General features: G+C 45.3%; 1 protein-coding gene across 1 annotated transcript; it reads right to left on the reverse strand.

Moving 5' to 3' along the window:
* Positions 1-977: 977 nt before the first annotated feature.
* Positions 978-2,378, reverse strand: drd1b (dopamine receptor D1b; the record flags this gene model as incomplete). The annotated part of the gene is made up of 1 exon (XM_084320082.1): positions 978-2,378. The coding sequence occupies one exon, from the start codon at positions 2,376-2,378 to the stop codon at positions 978-980; it is 1,401 nt and encodes a 466-aa protein (XP_084176208.1).
* Between the last annotated feature and the right edge of the window lie 15,079 nt (positions 2,379-17,457).

The following is a 17,457-nucleotide window of genomic DNA, read 5'->3' on the forward strand; positions in this document are numbered from 1 at the left end:
GTTGTGTGATTGTGTCCCTTGAAGACTTTCACGCTACAGGATATCTTTTGTCGACCACTCGGGCCCGACCCCCCCCCCCCCCCACACACTGATCCAGACGTACCCCGACTGTCGGCATGGCCGTTTCAGAGCTGAAATCAGGCATATTGTTGTCTTGTCTGAGCTCGCCTTTAGCTAATTATGTTACATTTCAAGTCTATATGTGAGCCTATATCGTCAGAGTTCCTTGTCTTTTTTTGTTTGCTTTTTTGTTGTATTTACACTGTAATCTGGCCAATGCCTTTTTGTTTCAGTCATAACAACATTACCTTGGGGTCAGAAGTATTTTCAGACCTCAAATGAAATATACTTTACATTGGAAAATTAGCAAACATTAATTTAACTGCAGTTAACAGCTAAACATACTGTACTGGCACCAAAACCAATTACTTCTACTAGTTCTTTCATTGAAGAGTATGAAATACATACAAAGCACCTACATGCCTACAAGACATTTTGCTAATAATTTCTACTTCTTTCTCCACTGTAAATACTTTATGCATGTCCTTGCCAATGTCACCACCAACTGCATTGTATACACATGCAGATGTACAGTATACATCTCTGTCAAAACCCAACACATGTATACAGGTGAATATATGTTGTATTCTGATTTTATATTCACATTCTGGAATATTTATCGACAAACCTCTCTACCTAATAAATGCTGAAGGTATTTTGCAGATAGTTATATCCAGGATAAAGTGCCTTCACTTTACATTCTGTAGGTTTTTCCATATAGATTTTTTTAACAGTCTTAAGGTCCCCCAGTGAATGTCAGTACCTACCATTCTCTCTATTCTCCCGTCAGGCATATTCTCAGAGATGTCCTTCTCTGTCACGTTCACATTCTGTCTCCTTTTGTGACAGTCTTTTCCCCTGTGTTTGTGTAATCATACACCCATGCACTGACATAACCCGATCCAGCCCCATCTGTCTCAACACGTCGCAGTATTATGCTGCCCATTCTGCGTAATCGGGTTAATCTTTTCCAATGTAACTTCAGCGTCACTGTCCAACTTCCCAGAAATGGCTGGGGACGGTTTATCCAGGGTGCTATTCATCATCCCCACCCCTACCTCCCCTGCACATCCATCCGTCCTCTGTAACTCCTCCTCCTCCTCCTGACACAGGATGCTGTGGGGAATCACACACGTGGCCGAGTGGTTGCCCTCCTTCGGGATGTGGCTCTTGGGTTGATACTGGGAGTGGAGGTGGGGTGGAGGATGGGCTCCCATGTTGTTGTTGATGCTGACGGTCTCAATAGCGTTGCTCCCGGGGCAAAGCCGGTGGCAGCCCAGAAGGATGGAGAAGGCCTTGCGGAAGTCCGCGTTGAAGGCATAGATGATGGGGTTGAGAGAGGAGTTGGCCCAGCCGAACCACACGAACACATCGAAGGTGGTGGAGCTGATGCAAAAAAAGTCCGTGGCTCCCTTCGACGTGTGCGGGTCACAGAACGGAACCATGCAGTTGAGGATGAAGAAGGGCAGCCAACAGCACACAAACACGCCCATGATCACTGACAGTGTCTTTAAGACTTTGGTTTCTCTTTTAAACGACATTTTGAAAGAGCTCTCACTCTCCATATTGGAACTATTTCCCATACTGCTGTGACGGTTCTTGGCACTCTCTGCCGCCCGCTCCAAGGCAGAGATCCTCCGAATCTGTATCTGGGCGATACGGTAGATCCGGGTATAAGTGACTATCATGATGGCCACCGGGATGTAGAAGCTGATGAGGGAGGAGGAGATGGCGTAGGTCCTGTTAAGGCTGGAGTCGCAGTTGTCAGGGGGCAAGTCGACCATGAACGTACCGTTTAGCATCGCGTAGCTAGTGGCCTGAGCTTTGTGCCAATTCAGTTGAACGGGGATGAACGAGATGAGGACAGACAGCGTCCACGCCACGCTGATCATCAGACATGCCACTTTAGGAGTCATCTTACGCTCATAGCGGAAAGGGCTCGAGATGGCCCAGTAGCGATCTACGCTAATGACACAGAGGTTCAAGATGGAGGCCGTGGAGCACATGATGTCGAAAGCCACCCAGATGTTGCAGAACGCACCGAAAGGCCAAAATCCAACAATCTCCGTCACCGCCTTCCACGGCATCACCAAGATCGCCACCAGGAGGTCCGAGATGGCCAGTGAGATGACGAAATAGTTGGTGACCTTTGACCTCAAGTGGCGGAACTTGGCGACGGCGGCACACACTAGCGTGTTGCCTAGCAATGTCGTGAGGATGAGTAAGAAGAGGAAACATCCTGTCAGGACCCGTCGGGGCGAGTCTCTCTCCAGTAGCAGCTGCTTGCCGTCACGGACTGTCGAGAAGTTCTGATCCATTTCTATTCTTACACTGGCAAATGCACAGAGAGAAAGGGGAGGGGGGCAAGTGAGGGGGGAGGGGGGCATCAGAATTACCCCATAATTTCCCCAGTCTGCAGCAAGCTGTCTTTCTCAGAGGAGGGGGATTAGGTGGAGAGTGTGGCTGAGGAAGAGGTTGTGCGTCTAGGCAACAGCTCCCCCACAGGCTGGGTCATCTTCCACACCACAATGGCCATTCCTGCATGAGAGCTCTTATAAATATTTCAAAAAGAGCTCTTCCGAAATGGGCACAAAAAAAAAATTTGTTTATAAATTCCAACAGCAGACATTTTGTTTTGAAAAGTTGCAGTAATATTCCAGATGTTTGTTTTCAAGATTACTTTTTTTTGTTACCTAATGTTTCCAAAGGAGAAGTGTTGGTTCCTTTCCCCACTCTGACCATATTATTGCCGTTTTTCACACCATTTTGTTGCAGTGCTGTTAAATAAACAGAGCCTCAATCGAGCATTAGTATACTAGGTCATCAATCACTTCAATCGATCATTTTCACGCTACGTTTATCTGCTTTATTTAGTAATCCCCGAGGCATGTCCGATGTGATTATATTCGTGGCTGTACTGACGCTATCCGGGATGCCAAAGGTATTATTGTTTCATCAACGAGCTGCTTGCTGCTGCTTGGCACATGGAAATGCCGTGTCACTACAGGCGGAGACATCATTGAGGACGCAGTCATCACGGTCCCCACTGTGGTGGCCCAAATGGGATGTGAATAAGTTGCGTGGGGAAAAAACGGTCCAAATTATAAGCAAAGAAGAGGACCATAGAAATTGTATTCAAGTCTATATCATCAACTACTTGAAAACGAATGGGAATTTAAACAAAATACCGATGATGACACAGACCTTCTCGGACAAAAATGTTTATAATCCAGATGCAATTAAGGTCAATTCGTTTGATTCGGTGTCCCGTACATCTCAAAAACAGGAGGACGATCTGCCAACTTGAAAAACAAGCTGCAAAATACGTTATATTGGCAAACCACTCAATTCTCCCTGGAAACACGGTTGGTAGACAATTTATCAACAAAGCGCTGTTTTCCTAAATAACTGGCAGCGTGCGTTCTGCTCCGCGCGTTGTCAAGTGTTTATGGAAATTGGCAGGCTCAGGAAGGATCCACTTCATTTGGCTATTTAACATTTGAAATTAATTCTTATAAATCCAAGTTAGTTCTCTCTTTATCGGGGAGAAAGAATAAGACCCCAACCGGACCTGTGCGTGCGTAAAAAGCGGTCTGCGCGCATCCTTTTAATTCGTGCCATACTGTACATCCTCGCGCTGGTTGCAGATGAAGGAGAATGAGCTGAGCCTCTCGTCTCCGTTCTCTCGCGCCTTCTGTTCAGATAGTCCCCGTTTGTTTTGTCTTTCGTTTCGCATTGTTTGTGAACTGATGCCAAAGAGACACCGTTGTGCCGTCCCGAATCCGAATTTTTGTAGCACCAAGTATCACAGTGGAGTCTGTGTAGTGTGTCACTTGCAGATTGGGGGGCAAATTTGAAATGAATCCGCTGTATCAAAGCCCTTTCATGTGCGCACCCCTCGGTTCTCTCTCCACTGTCCTGCTGGCTACTGTACTGCCCGCACGATGCCACAGCTGCTCCTCTCCAGTTCATTTCAGAGGTCACTCGTGCGTAACACTGTATAGGGAAATACAGACCTATCTAACCGAATAAAGACCACCTCGTGTAGGCTCACTATTATTGGACAATAATCAACATCTTATTATTATATGTGTGTGGACATGCAGTGTTGGCTATTGGCATTGGAAAACTAATTTATAATTTAAGTCAAAACGAAAAATAGAAACAATAGTAACAGGATACAAATGCAGTATATCAGAGACACGGGCCCCATGTACACCTGGTATTAACATGCGTTTTTCATTATCCAGATAAGATTGCAGATTCCGTTCGCATGTCAATACCGGGTGTCAATTAGGTCATTGCGTGAGGTTGGACTTAGGTCGACAGTACACTTGACATACAAATAAAGAAGCGCAATGAGGCCATCTACTGGCTAGTTCTGCAGAGTGATGAAGGGGAAGAGCAAGAGAGAGGAATCCTATTACTTTCAGTCGCCACACAGTGAACATGATTGAATAGCACTGAAAAATACACAATTACACCAAAAGTCAATTAACGACACAGCAGCATGATAGAGGTGGATATGGATACACGATGTGGTATTGAGGACTAGTGTGTGTGTGTGTGTGTGTGTGTGTGTGTGTGTGTGTGTGTGTGTGTGTGTGTGTGGGTTAGTCGTGGGTTAACAGAGGCCTGTTAACTGTTTTGGATATGAACTATTTACTATTACTATTAACTATTTAGCAAGCTGAAACCCTCAATGGATGTTTCCCTTCTGTTGTAGCCGCTGTGTGTGTGTGTGTGTGTGTGTGTGTGTGTGTGTGTGTGTGTGTGTGCGTGCGTGCGTGCGTGCGTGCGTGTGCGTGTGTGAGTAATGCTTGTAGACAAGTGAAGTGTAAGAGGCCTGGCAGTTACAACACCCACTTATCCCTGTAGCGCAGAGCCAGGGTGAGCAGCCAACGAAGTTCAACCCCCAGACCCCATCATACATACACGCACACACACACACATGCACACACATGTACTTAAACAAACAAACACACGCACACAAACATACTGTACACACTGTACACACACACACACACACAAACATACACACTGTACACACACACACACACAAACATACTGTATATAATACACACACAAACACTCACACATCTAGCCATAAAGGGTCATTTATATCTGTAAACAGAATATAATAGAATGGAATAGGGACCCCCAAATTATTACGTGTGCTTTGTAAAAGAAAACGGAAATGAGCATTTGATGTTTGGGTTCTATTGAATACAAAAAAAACTTGTTTCTTGTATAATTTCTTATACACAGGTGACATCATACACAGTGATCAATGTGAAGCAATGTGGAAACCATGATATTACAATATTCAAGTCAAAGAAATATAGCCATACGCGTTGATTCCAATGAATTCCAAATGGAAATGTTTTTAGATTATCTTTTTTGGATCAGGTAACCAGGTTTGTTTGTGTCACCCAGCCGTTTAACTGTAATGTGTCTGTTCTGCTTCATACCTTGTCATTTTATTTGGTTGTTTGTTTGATGTGTGTTTTAATAATTGTCCTTACCTCTGTGATGTACTGTATGTATCATCTGTTTATTTTCTATTTTATTTTATTGTTTTGTCCCCTTTCCTACCCTTCGAGAGCCCCTTTTGTCCTCTCGCCAGGCTGTAATTGTAAATAAAAATGTGCTCTTAATAGACCTGCCTGGTTAAATAAAGGTAAAATAAATAAATAAAAGATCCCTTGAGATCAATGATATTTTTTGCAATGGAGACCTGTCCAAGACAGCAGCATAAAAAGACAACACTAATTACAAAAGAGATGGGAGATGGGAGATGGGTGGGTCACAGTCCTACAATAATATAAATACCTATGAACAGGGACAGTTACGAATAGATGCAGTCACCATTGTACTGTACCATAAGTGCTATTCTGATAGAGTTACAGTACCAACAAATGTAGTCTCAAGTGCTTCTGCAAGCTATTCCAAGCAGAGGGAGTAAAGAACATGAGCACTTTCTTACCCATTCCTGTCAGAATATTTGGGACAGACAGTAAAAATACATATTGAGATCTGAGACTATAGTTACTGTCTGATCTATGAGCAATATAGGTGCATAGGTAAGAGGGAAGTTTACCCAGAATAGCTATAGATAATGATATATCAATGGCTGAATGCTAAATTAATGGCTCTGGCTGAGCGTATACATTTTAGTCCCTTTGATTTATCCTCTTTTAATTATTTGATTTTCCCTTTGATAATTCTGAAAAATATCACAGGTATGATGACCCGCCTTTCATTTAGCATTATAGCAAGGGCTAAATGCAAAAAAATTATGACATATACTGTAGTAAATTCCAGTTTTACCTTGTTCTTACATGACTCTCACAATCAAAATAACCATGTGAATTATCCTTGAAGACAACTCTCTCTGACTCATCCTACATCAATAATGCTTCACTTACATCTTTCAGGGCATGAAACTGTGACTGTAATGTATTATATACTTATATACTGTATGTGTATTGTGTGTGTGTGTGTGTGTGTGTGTGTGTGTGTGTGTGTGTGTGTGTGTGTGTGTGTGTGTGTGTGTGTGTGTGTGTGTGTGTGTGTGTGTGTGTGTGTGTGTGTGTGTGTGTGTGTGTGTGTGTGTGTGTGTGTGTGTGCGTGTGTGCGTGCGTGTGCGTGTGCGTATTTTAGTGGGTTGAGAAGATTTAATGGCAACAATGATGTTCCACTCTGCTGTCATCAGTGCAAAGCAGTTATTTCTCTCTCTCTCTCTCTCTCTCTGCCTCTGTCTCTGTCCAAATGCGCTTTGTCAATGTGACACCCATGTAGTGGGGCTTCTTGTCGCCATCAGGCAGACAGACCAAGATGAAGTTTGGCAATAATCCCATTACAGAGCTCCAATAGAAGACAGGCACACACATACACACAAACGAACACACACATATACATACATACACACACACACACACACACACACACACACACACACACACACACACACACACACACACACACACACACATACACACACATCCATGCACGCATGCAATGGCCATCACGACTCTTACCCAGCAATAGAGGCTACAACATAATCATCCTTGTTGGCACGCAATACGGCTCCAAGCAGTTGTAGCAGGGAGACTGTTTCAAATTGTGTTTGAGTGTACGCGCGCGCGCGTGTGTGTGTGTGTGTGTGTGTGTGTGTGTGTGTGTGTGTGTGTGTGTGTGTGTGTGTGTGTGTGTGTGTGTGTGTGTGTGTTTCCTGTGCTCTCTGCTCTTTGCCATCAGACAGCTTTTATGCAGTGATGGGTTTTTTACAAAGCCTTCTATAGAGAGAAGCTCCTCACTGCCTTCACGTGGCATTTACTGGGCCCCAGGGAACCATTATGTAATCACTTAATGAGGTCTTCATGCTTTATCTTCACCTAAGGACAAGTTGTTTTTACTGTACATAAGATAATAAAGACTTGTTAGGGAGAGAAGAAGAAAGAGTCAATTGGCCAATTCCTCCCAAGTGATAATGTTGTTCTGAGTGTATTTCTATGAACATTAATATTTCAGGGATATTATACGGGATATGCAAGTATTGCATTGCATATTGCATGAGTTGGTAACTTGGTCTATGTTAGCATTACATCACATTTGCAATAGCCAGAATAAACTCCTTATCCCAACCATGAGGAACCAGAATGATCGCTGCCATATCAACATGTTAGTCACTGATGTGAACACCTGTTCCTGTTTCCTTTTCTTTTGTGATCACATTTCTTTTAAAATGTATTTTCTTTTTCTTTTACATGAAACAAGACAACACAATACAGTAATAACAACAATAAACAGGACTTCACAGGACATAGTAACAACAACAATAATGACAACGGAAATAAAACAACATACAAATAAAATTGTGTTACCACAGAGACACCTGCCGGCGGGGAAGGAGGGCGCTTACATCCAGCCTGGCCGGAAATTCCATGTTGTGTTCTGTTTGTGCAAGGGCTCTCTGTGCGGATGCAGGATGAGCTATCCTCACGGGAGCTACCCGAACAACTGGATAACGTCATCAACTTGGCCATAAGGATGGACAATCGACATCGGGAGAGGGAACGCGAGAGGGGAGCTTCGACACAGGTACTCTTCCGCCCTTCTTCCGGTGTCGAGCCAGCATTACATTACACAAGAGAGAGCCTGGGTGACGAGCCGATGCAACTGGGCGCTCTGAGCCTGTCTGACGCAGAGAGACAGAGGCGAGCCGACGAGAAGCGTTGCTTCCGCTGCAGTCGCACTGGACATCGCTTCGCCAACTGTCGGGGATTCTCGGGAAACGGGGGGGATCGCTAAACTTGGGGAAAGTTTTAGCAGGTGGGAATTTCTCCCCTGTCATTGATGATACACGTACTTTTGTCACTGTTGGGTGGGGGAATTCTCTCAGGAAGACCAGGGCATTAGTTGATTCGGGGGCGGCGGGTAATTTAATTCATGTGGGTTTGGCAATTGAGTGGGGGGTCCCGTTGGAAACACTGGAGGTACCGATTCCGGTTCAGTCATTGGACGGTCAACCACTGGGTAGTGGGATCATTACCCAGTGCACTGTGCAGCTGCGTATTCAGGTGGCTGGTAGTGAGTGGGAATGTTTAAAATTTTACGTTGTCATGTCTCCTCACTTTGTCATTGTTTTAGGTCACCCTTGGCTAGCAGAGCATAATCCCTGTATTAATTGGGCTACGGGTGAACTCTCTATGGGGAGCGGCGTCAAGTCGGTTTCAGGCGAGAGTTCACCCGCCCCTTCCCCCTCTTCTCTTTTGTCTCCCTTGTCTCTCTCCAGGATGGTGGTGAGCGTTGCAGACTCTGTCATACCTTCTAATCCCGATTTAGCAGGTGTGCCTGAGATTTATTGGGACCTGGCGGCGTTTTTAGTAAAACGGGTGCTAAAGCACTACCGCCTCATAGATCTTACGACTGCCCCTATCATCTTCTTCCTGGTACCTCTCCACCCCGTGGGCGTATGTTTTCTCTCTCTCGCCCTGAGACAGTGTCCATGAACACCTATATTCAAGAAGCACTGTCCGCGGGGCATATTCGTCCATCCACATCTCCTGCAGGCGCTGGCTTCTTTTTTGTAGCAAAGAAAGATGGTGCATCGATTATAATAATAATAATATAATAATGCAGGACCTGTTCAGAGGTCTTTAATTGGCATGCAACTATCCTCAATGTTTAGCGGTTAGCACACACGGTTACACACACACACCGGAACACACACGCATGCATTGTTCTTTGTAGGATCGCAGATGCGATTCATCTCTGCGATTAACCCATCCCGTCGTCCTTCCCCCCAAGGGCAGCTGGGAGCAGACAGGCGTCGGCGAGGACCGCGCCAGGGGACCAATCCAAGTGCTCCTGCCCGTCTTCGTCAAGGACGCCACAGCGTTAGCGATCTGTTGTTGTGCATGTTTTTCCATTGGGTTTATCTTATCGGGGGGAAACCCTTGCGAACACGGGGAGAACATGCAAACTCCACACAGAAAGGCCTGGGAGATACCCCACCTGGGTACCTGGGATCATGGAAACCTGGTCCCCAAGCGGGAATCGAACCCTGGACCTTCTTGCTGTGAGGCGACAGTGTTAACCACTACACCACCGTGCCGCATAGGGGATTGAACAACGTCTTCATCAAGAACGGCTACCCCCTGCCTCTCATGGACACCGCCTTTGAGTGCTTACAGGGGGCGCAGGTCTTCTCTAAACTTGACTTACGTAATGCATACAACCTGGTCAGGATTAGAGAGGGAGACAAGTGGAAGACTGCATTTAATACGCCCAACAGGCATTATGAGTACTTAGTTATGCCCTTTGGTTTAGCTAATGCTCTGGCAGTTTTCCAAGCCCTGGTTAACGACGTGCTGCGGGATTTAATTGGGGTGTCAGTCTTTGTGTACTTAGATGATATCCTAATTTTTTCCCGCGATATGCTGCAACACCAACAGCACGTTTGTCAGGTGCTACAGCGTCTCCTCAAGCATCAGCTATTTGTTAAGGCAGAGAAGTGTGTGTTTCACACTGACACTGTTTCCTTCCTGGGCTTTGTATTGATGAAGGGTGATCTTCGCATGGATCCAGCCAAGGTGAGTGCAGTCTTGGACTGGCCATGTCCTTCGTCGCTCAAGGAGTTACAGCGTTTTTTGGGCTTTGCAAATTTTTACAGGCGTTTTATTCGCAATTTTTGCGCCTTAACCAATCCTCTGACAGCTCTCACTAAGGCCTCTCTCCCTGGCTTTGAATGGTCGCCTCGGGCAGAGTCAGCCTTCTGCGACCTCAAACGTTGGTTTACCTCCGCCCCTGTACTGATCCGCCACGATTCGGAGGCTCCGTTTATAGTGGAGGTGGATGCCTCTGATATCGCGGTGGGGGGGTGATCTCTCAGAGATTCTTAAAGGACGGGAAAGTGCATCCTTGCGCTTTTTTCCCCGCACCGGCTGTCTTCGGCCGAGCGCAACTACGACGTGGGTAATCGGGAGTTGTTGGCAATCAAATTGGCACTGGAGGAATGGAGACATTGGTTGGAGGGTGCGGCACACCCTTTCATTGTTTGGACTGATCATAAGAACTTTTCCATCTCCTACAGGCCCGGTTCCAAGAACATCAAGCCTGGCGCTCTGTCACGCCAGTTTGACCCTCCGGACCGGGAGGAGAAGCCCCATCCTATTATTCCACAGGCCCTTATTTAGGCTCCCGTGTCATGGGGCATAGATAGGGTGGTAAGATTGGCTCTGGCACGGGAGCCCGATCCCGGTGGGGGTCCTCCGGGGCGGATGTATGTGCCCAAGGCTGCACGCTCGCGACTGCTGCAGTGGGCACATACCTCCTCCCTCACCGGCCACCCTGGGGCCGCCAAGACCCTGGAGTTTATCCGTAGGAGGTTCTGGTGGCCTACAGAGGAGGGGGATACGCCTGTCTGTTGCGCGCGCGTAGTAAGACCTCTCGCTGTGCACCGGCGGGTCTCCTCCGGCCGCTTCCTATTCGCAAACGTCCCTGGTCGCACATATGCCTGGATTTTATTTCTGGCCTTCCCCCGTCAGATGGGTGGTGCAGCACGTTTTTCGGGTCCATGGGCTTCCAGTGGATATTGTGTCAGAACGGGGCCCTCAGTTCGCCTCCAGGTTATGGAAGGTGTTTGCCTCCAGCCTCGGCGCCTCCGTCAGCCTGTCGTCTGGGTTTCACCCGCACCTGCAGGATCTGGAGGGGGTTCTGAGGTGCTACGTTGCCGGTTGTCCGGCGACGTGGAGTAGGAGGTTGGCCTGGGCAGAGTATGCCCATAATACCCTCCTCTCCTCCTCTACAGGTATGTCTCCTTTTCAGTGTCAGTATGGTTTTTAACCTCCTCTTTTCCCCGAACAGGAGCGGGAGGCTGAGGTGCCCTCGGTCCAGGCCCACGTGGCTCGCTGTCGCGGGATGTGGAACTGGGTTCGGACGGCGCTACAGAAGGCCTGGCGGCAGGCTAACCACAAGCGTCGTCCGGCTCCGGTTTTCCGCCTTGGGCAGTGGGTTTGGCTTTCCACCCGTGATCTCCCTCTCCGGGTGGAATCCAGGAAGCTGGCTCCTCGCTTCATAGGCCCCTTTAAAGTGGTTCGTCGGGTGAACCCTGTGGCTTACAGGTTGCTGCTTCCAGCTTCCATGCGGGTTCATCCGATGTTCCATGCGGGTTCATCCGATGTTCCATGTGTCCCTGTTGAAGCCATTCCTCTCATCGCCCTTGTCCCGCCACTTCCCGCGGTTCCTCCGCCCCGCATCCTTGATGGTCAAACTGTCTACACTGTGTGGAGGATTCTGGGTTGTAGGCGGAGGGGTAGGGGGTTTCAGTTCCTGGGTGCCTCAAAGGGATATCTTAGATCACAGCCTTATTGACGATTTTCGTCGGCTGCATCCCGAGGCCCCTAGGTGAACGTCAGGTGCCGTTCGTCGGGGGGAGGTACTGTAACGTTCTGGGTTTCTGTCCTCTTCCAGGAATGGGAACCCTAATGCCATTCTGATGTACGTCACCCTGTTCTCGGTAATTAGCACTGATTGACTGTCACTTGTGATTTGCTGTCACTCATTGCTGCGTGTGGTATGCTGGGAATGTGGCCATATAGTAATCTCATGTTCTCTGTGTCTTTGTCGGATCTTCAAACAGAACCTGCGTGCAGTCGGCCACAGGACAAGTGCTGGAACCTCTTGTCGCTGTTATTATGATTTATTCCCTTCCTTAAGTATATTCTCAGTTGACGCCTGGCGTCTGTTTTGTTATCATTACTATCTCTTGCTCTGGTGATTCTTAGAATAAAAAGAACACACTTTTCGAGAAGAGCAACCACATCTCTGTCTCCTTATTCCTTCTACTATTGGAACTCAATTCCTACCTTGAATCGTAACACTCTAGGCTCTAAAAAACAATCCAGAAAGTGAATATAAAAGCTTTCCCTTTGTAGCAAGAGCCTGTCTCTGTCTCTCAAGACTTGCTCTAAACCCATGTATTTTAAGCCAGAAATATCATGTCCTAATTTATTAAAGTGCCTTACAACTGAAGACTTCTCGTAATTTCTTTTTATAGAACATTTGTGCTCAGAAATTAGATTTTTAAAATGTTTTCTTGTTTTTCCAACATAGTAAAGGTTGCAAGGACATTTAAGCAAGTAAACCACAAAATCTGAATTACAGGTGATCCGGCCTCTAACAGCGATACTCCTACCTGTACTTGGTTGTAAATAAAATGTCTCTTTAATCATGCCCTGACATTGGGTACAAGACAAACATGGAAAATTGCCATTTGGAATATTAGCCATAAAATGGGAAATTTTTTGGGGGAAATCTGTTTTAACTAACTGGTCCCTTAAGTTAGGTTGCCGTTTGTAGAAGTATTTGGGTGGTTCCTGGAACACACCTCCTATCTTAGGATCTGACTTTAAAATGTACCAGTATTTGTTCACAATATCACGCATATCTCTAGAAATAGGACTGAAGGTGGACACCAATGTTACTGAGTTACTTTTTACTTTGTCCATATGTGTATAAAAAAATAAGGGATTGTGTGTTTATCTGTTTAGATTTATTAAGATAATTCTCAATAAGGGCCTCACTATATCCTCTAGATCTAAAGTTTTGACAAAGCTCCTTGGCTTGTGTATAAAAAACTTCATCTGTATTACAAATACGTTTATATCTCAAAATCTGACTAAATGGAAGGCTCCTCTTGAACTCTGGCGGGTGATAACTGCTATAAGGGAGAAACAAATTTCGATCAGTCTCTTTTTTGAAAACTTCGGTATGGACAATATTGTCTCTCTTTTTCACCAATACATCAAGGAATGCTATGGAATGTGAATCATAATTCAAAGTAAACTTAATAGTCTCTCTCTGAGAGTTGAGAAACAGGTGGAACTCTTCCAGAGCCTCTTTAGTGCCTGACCATACAAAAGATAAATCATCAATATACCGCCAATAGGCTTTAATCTGTCCAACATATGGATTATTATTAAATACATTCAGACTCAAACTTCAACATAAAACAGTTGGCCATATTAACCGCTACCGGGCTGCCCATAGCTAGGCCTCTTTTCTGTAAATAATATTGATCCTGAAAACGAAAATAATTCTTATTAAGGACTTCCTGAGTCAATGATATCAATGCCTCAGTAGAGGGATGTAGCTATATTCTCTGATCCAAAAGATTTCTAGATGCACTTAACCCATCACTATGTGGGATGCTAGGATATAAACTAGAAACATCAATAGTACACAAAATATCAGTAGCTTCTATACTGCACTCATACAGCTTAGTTAGAAAGTCGGTAGTGTCCTTTAAATAACCAGGTTGTGCTGCAGCCAGTTATTTAAGGTGTGAGTCAACAAACTTTGAGATAGGTTCTGTAAGTGACCCGATACCAGCCACAATAGGTCGACCTGGTGGGTTATAAAGATCCTTGTGAATTTTGGGCAAATCAAAAAGGCAAATCAAAAAGGCTTTGAGATGGATAATGAAAATAAAAAATGCATTAAAATGGATGTTGGAAATCAACAAGGCCTTGAAGTGAATTATGGAAATCAACAAAGCACCCATATTGATAATCAAACTCAAGAGGATGGAACGAATGATTATTTTGAAGGAAGACGACAACAAACAAACATAGAGCCAGTGGATCATGAGGTCTCAGTGGAGTTTATGTCAATGGGGCCTGGTACAGTGCCAAAAACACCAGGTCAGAAAGCTCTTCAGCACATGCCCTACAGCGATGCTCCCAGCGACAGAGCTTTCAGCACCACAGCCCTCGGCAACAGGGGCGGACCTTCCTACAGGCGATATAGGCGGTCGCCTAGAGCGCCACCCAGAGGGGGGCGCCAAAAAAAACAAATTAAAAAAATGAAAAAATCATTTTTTTCTATTTTTTTTTTTTTTTTTTTTTTTTTTTTTTGCAGTTTTGGCGCCCCCTCTATATCTGCAACCATTATTCTTACATAAAACATGTCTGAAGCCAAGATGAGGCCAACCAGTCATAGAGGTAGTAAAATAGCCTCTATGATTAGAAAGGCTAAAGCTGAAAAGGCAAGCTTAATGGAACGCCTTGCCAATTTAAAGAAAAGGCAAGAGCTTGAGAAACAACAAAGAGATTTGAATTATGAAATTGACCGTGCCAATTTAATAAAACACCAAACCATCTTATTCAGCTCAAGGGTAAACCAATCTTACCTCCAGGTCTGTTCACCCAAGAAGATTCGTATGCTCGGAGGAGATGGAGGCAAGTGCAGTATCTCGCAAACCTCTTCTGGAAAAGATGGACATCTGAGTATCTTCCTATAATGCAGCAACGCCAAAAGTGGAACAGCATAAAAAGGAGTTTAAGCCCTGGAGACTTGGTACTCATAGTGGACAGCTCAGCTCCATGCAACTCATGGCTGATGGGACGAATCATTGACACCATGCCAGACTCCAGAGGTCTGGTTCGTCGTGTTCGAGTTAAAACAAAGAGCGGCGTATTGGAGAGACCTATCACCAAGCTTTGTTTGCTCCTGGAAGAAGCAACATCTTGACATTGAATCAGCGGACTCATCGACACCTACACACATACTGATTGACACCGATCATTGAACAATGCACACTCTCAAGAAGAGCAAGAAACGCATGGACTTTGAAAACCCGTAAAAAAGAATATATATATAAACTAGTTTTCATGGTAATTGCTGCTTATATTATATGGGCTCCATTTCTATTGATAATTGCCTTGCTTGGCAATTAGGGGCCGGTGTGTTGGAGGCATTCTATTGTGTTCTTAGTGTATCTATCATTTGTTTACATTTTGTTTCTGCCCCTCTGTAGTCATTTACCCCACCTAGTATCCAAAGGCTGGTAGTGCATGTTGAGAGTGGGGGGCGGGGACTCTTGGAATCTCAGGTGGTTTAATGAGCAGGAAGAGAAGGCCTAGGCATGGTAAAAATGTTTGGTGAAGGTGCCAGGTCATACATTTTTCTTTAAATCACATCAGTGTTAGAATACTATTATTTATGAGTATTGGAATCTTTCTTTTGGTGTTTTATTTAGATGCTTAAAATAAATCTATAATTTAATTCATAATACCTTGGATCTCGTTTTGGATTTTTTTTGAATGTGCGTGTTAAAGACACTACCTGGTTGACCTACAAGAAGCCACTACATTATGAGCCAAAAATCTAAAACGGTCGGTCGGTCTGAGCCTCAGCTTTAGGTGTTCACAGTCAGAACATGCTAGAGCGCTGTGCATTGATGGGTATCGGTCAAGTGTTTATAGAATTGAGCGTTGAGGAAAGAAATACTAACATTAGAGAACTATGAAGAGGCAAAAGCCATAAAAAATAAATTAAAAGGCTCTATTCCTTAGAGCAGAACACCTCCGGCCAGCCCAGAGGCCTTGTGCCTAGCTGTCTGCATATGGAGGCACACAGAGGTTATGCAGAAGCCAAACGTCTATTAAAGGAAAACTTTGAAGATGATATAAAAATATCCAGCGCTTATTTGGAAAAGGCATTGCACTGGACAGACACTGCAGCTGACGATAGGAAAATGCTCCATGCTTATGCAATGTACTTAAGAGGATACTGTAATGCGATGCAGGATTTACAGTATATGGAGGAGCTCGACGTGTCCTCCAATTTAAGGTCAATAGCATTCAAGCTCCCTTGCAAGCTGCGGGAAAGGTGGCGAATGGTGGCCTACGACATTTTACAGAGAACAAAGAAGAGAGCTAGATTCCAGCACCTTGTTGAGTTCATGGAAGAACAAGCCAAAATACTTTTGGACCCATTATTTGGGGATATACAGGATCACCACCTCTCAAACAAAAAGGTGTTCACAAAGAACCAAATGATGAATAGAGCACTCAAGAGCAAAGGCAGCAGCTTTGCCACCATAGTGGCTTCGGCGGATGACATCGAACGCACCATTGCACCTTCAGGTACTGCACAGCAGTACACCTTTAAACAACAGCCACTAGGTGGTGGCAGTCCTGCTTCACCATGCAGCTTCTGTAAAGGTAGGCATGTACTGCCTGATTGCTCACAGTTCAGAACGCATCCACACATACTAAAGGTAGAGTTTCTGAAGATGAACGGGCACTGTTTTGGATGTCTAACAAAGGGACATCAGAGCAAATACTGCGGAGGCTGACATGCCACAAATGCCAAAAGAAGCATCCAACTATACTCCACATAGAGGGTGTGGAGACCTCAAGCCAGCAACGACAAACGCCTAACTCAGTTGGAAGGAAAGAAACTTCAATCAGCAGTATGCTTGTTTCGGCAGGTGAAACAACTGGAGCCGGTAAGGACTGCGCACTAGCAGATTACAATCCCCAGGTTGGAGCTTGCGGCAGCGACACTCACAGTAAAGATGGAAAAGGGAGATTCAAGTGGAGCTTAAAGACTCTACTTTCTGGACAGATAGCACGTCTGTGCTGGGCTATATCCACAATCGTACCAAAAGATTTCATACCTTTGTGGCGAATAGAGTCTCTGTGATCCGGGACCTATCTCAAGGGAAGCAATGGAGACACGTAGGCTCCAAGGACAACCCAGCCGATGACGCTTCACGAGGGTTGCACATAGAAACCTTTCTGAAGTCAACGAGATGGATGAAAGGTCCTAAATATTTGGGAAGGGAGGATACGGATTGGCCAGAGATCCCTACACTGGGACAAATTCGTCCCGATGACCCAGAGGTGAAACAGGAGGTGTCTGTTAACATTGTGAGCATTGGAGAGAAAAGCCCAACCAACCGACTAATTGAGTACTACTCATCATGGAGAAGACTGCAGAGAGGCGTGGCTTGGATACTGAAGTTGAGAGGACTTCTTCTTCTGTTGATCCAAAGAAAGAAAAGTGCAAAGGCTAATCTAAGCTTAGGATGGACACTCCTGAAGA

The sequence above is a fragment of the Notolepis coatsorum genome (assembly GCF_963971535.1).
Source record: "Notolepis coatsorum genome assembly, chromosome: 8".
Lineage (NCBI taxonomy): Eukaryota > Metazoa > Chordata > Actinopteri > Aulopiformes > Paralepididae > Notolepis > Notolepis coatsorum.